Here is a 12,425-nt window from a genome sequence, read left to right on the forward strand (position 1 = left end):
TTTTTAGAAGATCCCGAGAAGTTACGTTCAGCGGCTTTGTTTAATTTTTCCACATTTGTGCACTTTCACAAATATTAAACAGTTAATAAACCACCGTTTGAACCTGAATTGAAACCTGAAGAAACAATAAATAGATAAAATAAAACAAATCACACAACTTCACTCCCCGCCTTCCCGCCAAAAAGTCCAGGCTAAAGTGCCTTATTCACGATCCATCTTGCTGTACGTCCCGCCAAGGCCATGCACGATGCACGATGCATTTAGCGCTTTATTCACGATCCATCACGGCTGTACGTCAGCTCAAGGCCGCAATTAATAATAATTATCGACGTACGTCAAGCCTATTCATGATCCTTTTGCATCGTGCATGGCCTTGGCGGGACGTACAGCAAGATGGATCGTGAATAAGGCGCTTAAATCGAACGAATTAAATGAGGGTTTTAATTAATAATAATTATCGACGTACGTCAAGCCTATTCATGATCCTTTTGCATCGTGCATCGTGCATGGCCTTGGCGGGACGTACAGCAAGATGGAACGTGAATAAAGCGCTTTCTAGCGAGTGCCCCCACCACCGCGAGCGTCGTGCAGATAGACAGTGAATAACGCTGACGTACGTCAGAGCGGTCCTGCGTCGTGCGTGCTTGATCATGTATAGACTTGCTGTACAGCAAATTTAACATTTGTAGCTTGTTTCGAGAGGAGACTGCACGTCAAAATGAATCGTGAAACACTTTCAAGATTTATTGAAAGATATAAGTTCCACATGTTTGTGGAATGTTTCAAGCGCAGACTATATGAATAAACAAAAAATAATAAACGTATTACAATTTTTTAGGCCCATTTTAGGGGAAGCTGCAAGGATTGATAGCGTGCGTAAAAAAATATATTAATTATTTGAGTATACTCTGCACGTTTAAAAAAATCATCCAAAACCTCTTGCTATTTTTTGCCTCTCTTCTGCTGCTGCTGACAACATCAGAAGGACTCCCATTTTTTGCGTTTTGATAAAACAGCTGGCATTTTAAATAAATTAAAACCCTCATTTAATTCGTTCGATTTATTCTGTTCGCGCTTGATACATCCAGCACCGCGGCCTTGAGCTGACGTACAGCCGTGATGGATCGTGAATAAAGCGCTAAATGCATCGTGCATCGTGCATGGCCTTGGCGGGACGTACAGCAAGATGGATCGTGAATAAGGCGCTTTAGACTATAATAATACCATAGACGAAGCACTTGATTGCTTAATATAAGTTAATTCACAATGGACTTTATTCATTCATTTTTAAGACTGTAAAAATTACGAAACATTTAGAAGTAGAAACTTATTTTCAACGAGGCTTTTTATCTTAATGAATCTCAGATATATAGAAAAATAGGCTAGACTGTTATGCTTTTGTCTAAAACTTCTGTGTGGGAATAAAAAACATAAAGTTAAATGAATAATATTCTTTTAGTGTTCAATCGGGTTTAAATGTAATGATAGATTTCTTAACTGCTTAGCATTGGTAAAAGTGCACAAGAGTGGGAAAATGGAACTAAGTCTCTGCACATGTAATGGTCTCTCAGTTTTTTGACAACTCCATAAATTTTCACGATTTTACTAAGACGTCATCTCATTTCTTCTATCGTATGATTTGCAAGCGAAGTAAATTGTCCCTTAGAAATAAGATGATACTCTACAAAACTTGCATACGCCCCGTCATGACCTATGCAAGTGTAGTGTTCGCTCGCGCGGCCCGCATTATCTTAAGACCCCTCCAAATTCATCAATCCCGTTTTTGCAGGATAGCCGTCGGAGCCCCGTGGTTCGTCAGGAACATCGACCTGCATGACGACCTGGACCTAGAGACCATCAGTAAGCATCTAGGTACAGTCGGCATCAGTGCGCCATTTCGAGAAAGCGGCACGACACGAGAACCATCTCATCGTGGCCGCCAGTAACTACATTCCCGATCCTGCGGATCGAATGTAAAGCAGTTGACGTCGCCCAAAACGCGTCACTTCGGATCCTCCTAACCCACTAACGATGCTTTTAGGTACCTCAAGCACCTGTCATCGTTCTCGTCGAACCCGTCGCTTCCGACAAAGGGCTCGGCGAGTAAATTAACCCACAGACACATCCCACTGAGTTTCTCGCCGGATCTTCTCAGTGGGTCGCGATTCCGATCTGGCGGTAGATTCTGCGAACGCGGCTCTTGCTAGGGTTCGTGTTAGCAACGTCGTCAGGTTTGAGCCCCGTGAGCTCACCTACTAGCTCGGCGAATCGAAAATAACCCCTCGAGGTTACTAGAATTAGCAGGGAATAAAAAAAACTCATTTCATTTCTTCTCATTTCCTCTGATCTGACCTAACAACCTTAAATTCTTCTTCTCATTTTTTTCAGCGTTAATACTTCGAGATGTGGGAAAATTCGAAGATTTTTATTGATTGCGATCATACTCACTATCGATCTGTTTTAAGTGCTTATTGAATCCGATAATTATTAATTTTTTTTAACCTATTCTCTGGTAGCTTCGAGGAGCTATTCCAGCTTCTTTGGTTAGGCAGGTGAGCTCACTGGGTCGGGGCTCAGCCTAAGAGACTGCTATTAGAGATTGCTAAAACTAGGAACTGAATCTACCACCGAAGGGCAGTCGCTCTAAGAAGATCTGGCATTATGAGAATAGTTAAATGTGCTGGGTTTGCCTAAAAACTCAGAGAGTGAATCGGAATGCTTTCGACATGACATGCGATAGCGAATGTGCGTTTTCCCGTCTTCTGGGTCCGGAATGTAATTTAAGACGGTCACGATAAGAGAATTAAGGTGCCATGCCGTATTACGTGAATGCTACCGGAGCCTTAGTGTCTCGCTTTGTCTTTGACACACCGATACAATATTTAATAAGGCCGAAAATCCGCTAAACATGGCGCACCAAATGTCATTGTCACGTCAGTTCAGCCGTCTGTCTTGGGTTGTACATTATTTAATGCCTTTGATATCGATTTAATATGATTGCTTATATAAAATTTCTTATTTTATCATGCTACCCCGCTTAAAACATACAAAAATAATTATTAAAACATATTTTATAGGGTCTCAAGAAAGTCGATGCCCCAAAACTATTATCTATAATTATATATTTAAATTCATTATGGAGCACTCATCCGATAAATCGGACCCCATTTTTCGGCCGGAATCTATTGATCATGACACTAATCATAAATACCTCTTAATAAAATGTGTCCTCAAAAAATATTTAGATATTAAGTAATTCTGTTTAGATATTTCGGGAAAAAGGTTACCGACAAAATGATAAAAATATATACAAAAATATACTCGGTGACTGAGTTTTCAAACAACAACTTTATAAAATCAGTGTAGCAACTTTTAAAAATCGTCATATCGCTTAAGCACGAACTTGTCTTAGATTTCACACATCTAAATCACATCTTTGCACATAACAATATACTTATTTCCTATTAAAGTATAAATTCTACAAATAATTAATACTCAACAATATTTAAAATAAAATGAACCAAGAACGTTTATCGATAAAACCTAATAACATTAAAATCTTCTGGGCGGTACTAAAATCGCCATTTTTAACGGCCAAATGACGTCACAGTGGCACGATTTTTTTGTTGACGTTTCATTTCCATAGGTTTCATACTTCAGTGACTTAGACACGGTTTTTTAAGTGTCAATGATCCTCAAACCGCAATCAATGAATTACTGGTTTACGGTTGGATATAGGCAGGGATCTTGTACTATCCCATATGGGTTCACAAGATACCCCATCATTACATGAGCGTTACATTTACATTTATTACACGATGCTACCTCAAGTATTACCGAACAACCAACGTACTTGTAAATAACGTAATTTTGAGCAAGAACGCCAGTATAAAATTTAATCATATTCACAACACTACACCACAATCGTTTATCTAAAGGTCAGCTTCATTCGTAACTATAAACTTTGAATTTGTAAACAATATGAATAATACTTTAACGATGTTATTACGTTATTCGAGCGTCAATCAAGTGACGAGAATGAATCATATCTTAATCAACCCTCAATTACAATTACTTAATGTTTACATTTGCCAGTTCACAATATTTATCGATGGTATTCGTTGTTGCATTTTTGTTACAAGCATCAGTTTACTTTTTTCGTTTGCAAAATTTTTTTTTTGAAGATAACGTCTTGAAATAATTGATGCGGAACAATACAGGTATCAAACTAGAAAATAGTAATTTTAAGTTCATGAATCTTTCATGAATCCTTAAAACCACTCTTGTTTTTTATTGCTGAAGAGAGAAAATCAAGTCTGGAGTCATCTATTTACGCGTTTATGTATAACATATATTGTTTTTTTGATATCATGAACACAATACATTACAAGTAACACATACACTCAGAATAAATGCTTAGACATTGCATACAATTACATTTGTGTGAATTCGATTGCATGTTGTGGTGTTACAGGCGATTCGTTGTGGCATCCTGCAAAAAATCATTTTTACAAATATTGTATATGAATCAATTAATAAAAGTTTAAGCCTGCAGTCGTTCCGTGTAAAACTGCCCATGGTGCCAGGAAAAAAATCTAAACAACATTTGCTCTCGCTAGCTTCGCCGAATAATTCTGAATAGTTAACAATATTGCTGGAAAAAGCAAGGTTGCATTGAAAGCGCTTCCTGGCACTTTCCAGCTTTTCTTTATTTTATAAAACTTAAAACAGTTTCAAGTGATACTGCAGTTCTTCCCAGGATAGAATGCATTCGATCACATATATCATTAACTTGTTGCGTGTAACGTGTAACTTTGTGTCCCGAAGTTATTTGTTTTTATTTTATTGCCCTTGTACACAGACGAGCATATGGCCTACCTGGTAATCAGTGGTCATCGTCGCTCACGAACTTAATCAATGCCGTGCACACTGCCCACGTCCTTACAGATCCATCAGATCCAATAACCTTTGTATTAGACGCCTTCAGCTCTAACACTAGGGGCAGGCTTAGGGACCCAAGTAACCGTACTCGGCGAACTCGACAACGTCGACGTGCAACCTAACCCGTGCATCAGCTCGCCGAGTTTCTCGCCGGATCTTCTCAGCGGGTCGCAATTCCGATCCGGTAATAGATTCATTCGCGAAGCAGTTGCTCTTGAATTATTAGGTCTCCTTCGGAGGCGCTTGGACAGCTGTTAGCAAATCCCACTCCTTCTGGCTGAGCCTTTGCTCACCCACCTGTCCTGGTGAAACTGGAAAGGCCTGCGGGCCACCAGTAATCCTTCAATCATTAAAAAAAAGGACACAGCCAAATCGCTGCCAAAACCTGGATGTCGGAAAAGGCGATTCCTACATCGTTAATGAATAAATTAACAACAAGTTCGTAAAATATTTGTTTTATTCATCATCATAATAATAATACTTAACAGTAAGTGTATTATAACAACGGTCGAAGAAGAATTTCTATTATTTTGTTTTGTATTTTTTTGTTTAACAATATAACATGGAATGTTACGGTTTTCAAGTAGGTAATTAAAGTGTAAATTTTACCAAATAGCTCAAAATTGTACATAGTGATTAAAAAAAAATTACAGTCTATTAAGGTGTCTTTGGGCCATAAAAAGGTAAGGTTTCAACAAATTTCACGTAAAAAGAATTTTTTATTTTGCGTAAGATAAAAATATAAAACCAAAAACTGAATTATTTCAATTTTTCACATAAATTTTGAGGTTATGTAAAAAAGTGTAATTATAAAAGTTGTAGGTCTCTTTATTACCTACAATTTGTCATTTAATTTTTTTCCATAGGACTAGTAGTTTTTCCGGAAATCGAGATAAACCTTTTTTACCTTTAAAAACTCACCCCCTTACACTTCGACCTCAGATCGCCCGTAAATTATTATTACTTTCATTTTGGTTATATTTTCGTCCTTTTTTAACGGGTTTCATCCTAATATAATTTTTTTTTTGTTTCAAAAATTATAGACGGTCACACTATTAAACATGTTTAGTCACATCAAATATCACATTTTTTTACGTCATGTAATTAAATTTAATATAAAAAATATACATTATAACAGTGTTAATAACTACACAATCATTAAATTATAGCGTTCTCTATGTCCATATTATAGTTATTACTTACACCTTCTTCTAATAACTGCAGAAGTTTTGCATACACAAGTTTCGGGGCATCTTTAGCCCACAGAAAATCAATATGGTTAAACTCTTTCAATGGCACAACATAATGTTCTATAGGATTTGATAACTGATCATATAAGTTTACTACGTCCGCGTCGCCAGCTAGCCAGTCATTTTGAGAGCTTAATAAAGCAATAGGCAGTGTCACTTTGTGCAGAGGATACTCAGGTGGAGTTTCGGTACCATACTCTTTATAGTTGCCTTCTGCTCCGTAATCAAATTGTTGAAATCGACCCTTGTTCCGTATTTCCTGTGCGTAATGAACAAGCGTCTTTGTTGATGCGCCGGCGGGAACGTGACCCAATATAATTGGCAGCAAAGATCTGTTAAATTGTTTTTCGTCGTGGCCGCATAACACAAACAGGGAGTTTTCACAGATCGCCTCTTCGAAATTATTAATCTCACAAGCCTTTTTCGATAACCAACGCAAAACGGCATTTTGAGGGAGAAATTCATTTGCACCCAAAAGTTTCATTAAAAATTCAATATTGTTACTAAATTTTGCTAGTAAACGAATCGGACTTTTTATATCAGACATGTAGGCGACTGGCGCTAAAGCATAACCGGCCCTTAAAATTTTATTATATTGCGTTTTTGTGGAAAGTAGGGCGAACAATATAGTGGTGCCCATTGAATGACCAACATAGTTAACTTTGGCGTCCCATCCCTTTACATCCATTATGTAGTCGATAACAGCAGGTAGATCGTGTTGACTAACGTCGTGGAATGTAAAGTTCCAGAATGCGAATGAATCAGAGGGCCGTGAGACGTGAGCTCGAGAGTAAGTGTTACCTCGAACATTAGCCAGCCAAACGTCATATCCGGCGTCAGATAATATGTAGCCAAGGCCCTTTTCTGGTCCAGCTATGATCCAATCGGCCGAGCTACCGAGGAGTCCGTGATGAAGTAACACAGTCTTCCTGGGGATAATTCTGTTGGTGATTTTCTTCGGATAAGGTATTCTGTGCACAGTCAAAATGTATCCATCATCAGTAACCACTGTGTGCGACTCCGCTGAGTATCCATGAAGAGCTATCAGTTGTGGAGTGGTCATCAAAATCGATGGATCGTCGTCCGAACATTTGTACTCCAACTGATGAGAGGCGATCACGTCAAATAATTTATTGTCATTTTGTTGGGCTTCCGAAATGTATTCATTAAATTTATTTTTTATTCTTACTTGCTTATCATCCCCAGAATACTCCGATTCATCTTTATTGTTAATTCCGAAGTACGACGTTATCTTATTTCGTACATTTTCTACGTAGAAATGTTTTATGCTGCGGCCCTTTTCTCGAACATAATTCGTTAATTGAGTTGTTTTGTTGGTGACAGTGCCCAAAACGTCAGGCAACCAAGAAACGTATCTACAATCGATAACTCCGAATTGTAGTAATACGAAAACTAATAATACACACTGCAATCTCATGATGTATGCTTGAGTATGACGATCGTGGCGCAACTGATCTATTTTTGTTTTCAAATGGCGCGTCTTAGGAACCGAGCGGGGTTCAGGGGGAGACGAATAGTTTCAATAAATTGAGCGAATTGTTTGTACAACACAGGCCCACTTTAATCATGTTTTGTAGTGATTCACCGCTTGTTTTTACAATCAACAATAAAATGTATTTGCACGACTTAATTAAACTTATTTGCTATTAGTATGAGAACATTTGTGCAAATTGTCATTATCTAATTTAGAGTAAATAAATATTTAAGTTTTCTGTTTTCTGTTTACATTACTAATAATTACAAATTTGAAATTGTATTAGTCAGGTAGATATATTATTATGTATTTGCTTAGCACATTAACACATTGACAAGACAATGTGTAACACAATATATATTTTTATTAATATTTGTTAAATAATGTGAATAATTATTCTTCGTGAGTTGGAGGCTAAACATTAAGATTATCAAACTTTTTTTTTATGTTACAAATCAGCACTTGTATTCATTTACGCCGAAAGAAATTTAAAAAATTACCTACCACTATTAATCGCCTAGTGATTAACTTTCGACCCTAATCATATCTCCCTCAAGACTTAGATTCATTATATGTAAATCTTATACTTACTTGGCTCGCGATTTCATCCGTATTAAATGTGCAATTCACAAATAATGAATCAGTTGGTTAAAGAGTCGCTTCGTAAATCCGAAAATTCTCAATTAGTGCATTAGATATCAAACCAGAGAAAATACCGTTGTATTTACGTTGTATTTGCGAGATGAGGGCTGCCGGCATCGCGGCATGACGAGGAGTGATGTCAAGGAGCAAGCGCAAGCTGCGCAAGACAGGGTCAAGTGGAGACAACTTGTGAGGGCCCTATGTACCCCCTAGGCCCTAAGACTACAAACACAGTTGTGTTGAGGTCACTGAGGTTTTACTGGTGGTAGGACCTCTTGTGAGTCCGCGTGGGTAGGTACTACCACCCCGCCTATTTCTGCCGTGAAGCAGTAATGCGTTTCAGTCTGAATGGTGGGGCAGCCGTTGTAACTATACTGAGATCTTAGAGCTTATATCTCAAGGTGGGTGGCGTATTTACGTTGTAGATGTATATGGGCTCCAGTAACCACTCAACACCAGGTGGGCTGTGAGCTCGTCCATCCATCAAAGCATTAAAAAAAAAATTGCAGTGATAAAAAAAAACATAATGTTATAAACTATATCTGTACAACATTTTATCCAAATCATTTATGCCTAGCAAAAGCTTGATTTAGTAGCAAACGCAACAGCAATACCGATCTCGTCGATCACCATGAAGAGTTCGACTAGCAAATTAATTTAAATGACCACCATTTTACTGAGATTATATATCATCCCATTTCATTTCATTTAATTTCATCCCAGTTGATTAATGTTTCAAATTAATCACCTTCATTTCATTTCACTCCATTATATCATTTTTCATAAAAATATGAATATAAATTAAAATAAGACATGACTTAAAGGTCTCAGTTGCCAGGTCATAAAATCCCTTAAAAAAATTACGTAAATATGGACTTTTTGGCGAGAACGCGAGGAGTAAAGTTGTGTGATTTTGTTTTATTTTGTCTATTTAGTGTTTCTTCGGGTATAATACCTGCACACGAACTCCCGACCAGATTAAATCGATCATGCCTTGACCATATTATTTTAAAATCAAAAAATCATGCTTGTTGTTTGGTTGCTGATACGTCGCTGACCGACCACGACACGACACTTCTATTTCTTCATACCTCAAGCCAGTTTAATAATTTAATTCAAAATAATAAAACAAGAAAATTTATTGACTATGATAAAATTAATGAAAAATTACTTCAAATTGATTTTTCCCTTTTACACAACTCCACTGACGCTAACGTAGCTACTAATTATTTTATTAACACTCTTAATACCATAATTCTTGAAAACACGAGTCTAAAAGTTGTACCACATCGCAAAAGGCTCAGAAAATTGTGGATGACTCCGGGGATTCTGAGATGCCTCCGAAACCGGGACAAATTACACAAAAAAGTGAAAAAATATCCTAAAAATGAAGTTCTTCAATTAACTTTTAAAAGATATAGGAACTACTGTACATCTCTTTTAAAAAGCGCTAAGAGCAATTATGATAGGGCCCAAATAAAAAATGCTCAAAACAATAATAAGAAGCTTTGGGAAACAATTAAAACTATAACACATACCAAAAAACAAAATACCCATGCGAACGACCTTCTCACACACGCAGGACCCGCAAACTCTATTAATACGGTCAACCATTACTTTGCCAATGTCGGTAGTTCACTAGCTCTAAATATTCATGCAAAAAAAACACACTCAAAAGTACCTAAATTGTTTTCTCATTTAAGAACTTTTGCTATGCTGGAAACTGACCAATCCGAGATAGAAACCCTAATAAATAGCCTCAGAACAGACTGTGCCTCTGGATCGGATAATATCTCTGGGATAATTCAAAAAAAATTTAAACACATCCTTCTAGCTCCAGTTACGTTTTTATGTAATCTGGCTATTTCTACTGGAGTCTTTCCCAACGTCTTTAAGCTTGCAGTAGTTCATCCGATCGATAAGGGTACGGGGGACCGACGTCTGCCGAACAATTACAGACCTATTTCTATTCTGCCAACAGTGCCAACCCTCTCAAAAATTCTGGAAAAAATTATGAACCATAGACTTATAAAATTCTTAGACAAATACAACCTTCTCTCCCCCTCTCAATATGGTTTCCGCTCTGGTATATCGACTAGCGATGCAGTTTTAAACTTAACTAATGAAATTGTCACAAAACTATATAAAAAGAACAAAGTAATTGTTATATTCTTGGACTTAGCTAAAGCCTTCGACACGATTTCTATCCCAACTCTCATAACTAAGCTTGAAGCCGTTGGGTTAAGAGGCAGTCAGCTTTCACTTTTCAGGAGCTACCTTACGGGCAGACGTCAATGTGTCAAAATCAGTGACCTTATCAGTGACGAACTCCCTATAGCATATGGAGTGCCACAGGGCACTATTCTCGGCCCTACCCTATTTTTAATATATATAAATGACCTATGTCAACTAAATATCACAAACGGGTCTATTTACACCTATGCTGACGATACTGCTCTCGTATTTCATGGCAGTTCTTGGGAGGCAGCTTTTAGTTTTGCTCAATGTGGCCTGAACACCGTAACTGACTGGCTGTCTAAAAATCTACTGACACTGAACGTGGATAAAACTAAGTACGTCACTTTTTCCCTGTCTACGCGTGGTAAAATATCATCTTCGCCTTTTTCACTTATAGCCCACTCCTGTAACGCTCTTGGACAAACTGCCTGCGGTTGCCCCTCCCTTGCCAGGACAAATTGCATTAGGTATCTGGGTATACAGATCGATGACCTATTATCCTTTCATTCCCATATTGACGTTCTGTCGTCCAGATTACGCAAACTCACTTACATTTTTAAAAATCTGCGTCATGTTACCGACAGGAACGTACTTACACTCGTTTATTTAGCGCTCTGTCAATCAGTCACTCAGTACTGCATAGTGGCATGGGGCGGGTCTTCCAAAACACACTTTTAAAAACTTGAACGTGCCCAGAGATGTATTTTAAAAGCTGGATGGCGGCTCCCTTATAGGTTTCCTACAAATGATCTTTACAAAACCTGTAAAGTCCTTTCTGTCCGTAAATTATTTATTCTTAATCTTATTATGACTACACACTCGAAAACTCCATACGATCCGACATTGCTCGTAAGTCAGCGGCGCGGGCATGGTGTGCGTCCCACGACACTTGTTTCTACATCGTTAGCTCAACGCTTCTATGGCTTCCTAAGTAGCTTCATATAAAATAAAATCAATAAGCTGATCAATATGATCAGCATGACACAGACCCAATGCAAACATGCACTAACAAATTGGCTTCACGACCTAGACTACGAGCAAACAGAGAACTTACTCCAGACTGTGAAGTAATCTGCTTTTTGTTTTCGAGCCCAATTAAGCAAAAAATTATTTATACCTATGTAATAGTAATAATAAACACGCATAGATGCAGATACTCACACATACACAATACAACATGCATGCGCGCACACGCCCACATATACACACACTCACACACATCCAAATACACACACATTCACACACGCACACACACGTAAAATGACCTTCTTAAAATATAACACCTAATGATCTCTCAACACTAGTCCGCAGCATCTGTTCACGACTTAACCTAACCTAATCTATCTTAAGAAGGAGGGAGCCTGGAGATCAGTAATACAGGTCTTTGAACCTAGTACAGACTTCAGCTCTTTCAAAGGCTTACAAAATAAATTATAAGGTTAATTTATTTCCATTTGAATTTGTATGTACCTTGTACCTTTAAGAGAGAAATAAATAAATTATTATTATTATTAAATGTGTAATAGCGGTGGTTTGTTAACTGCTTAATATCTGTGAAAGTGCACAATTGTGGGAAAATGAAACAAAGCCGCTGAACCTAACTTCTCGGGATCTTCTAAAAAGTCGACTGAAAAAGTCTCAGTAAATGACTACCATTTTACTGAGATTATAAGTCATCCCATATCATCTCGTCTCATTTCATTTTATTTCATCCCAGTTGATTAATGTCTCAAATTAATCATTTTCATATCATTTCACTTCATGTTATCATTTTTCATAAAATTAAGAAATATATATTTATTTATTTATTTATTGCTTAGATGGGTGGACGAGCTCACAGCCCACCTGGTGTTAAGTGG

General features: G+C 37.6%; 1 protein-coding gene across 1 annotated transcript; it reads right to left on the minus strand.

Moving 5' to 3' along the window:
- Nucleotides 1–6,099: 6,099 nt before the first annotated feature.
- Nucleotides 6,100–7,629, minus strand: LOC101739402 (lipase 3-like). Its single transcript, NM_001281890.1, has one exon. The coding sequence runs from the start codon at nt 7,627–7,629 to the stop codon at nt 6,100–6,102; it is 1,530 nt and encodes a 509-aa protein (NP_001268819.1).
- Between the last annotated feature and the right edge of the window lie 4,796 nt (nt 7,630–12,425).

Source organism: Bombyx mori, chromosome 22 (assembly GCF_030269925.1).
Source record: "Bombyx mori chromosome 22, ASM3026992v2".
Classification (NCBI taxonomy): domain Eukaryota; kingdom Metazoa; phylum Arthropoda; class Insecta; order Lepidoptera; family Bombycidae; genus Bombyx; species Bombyx mori.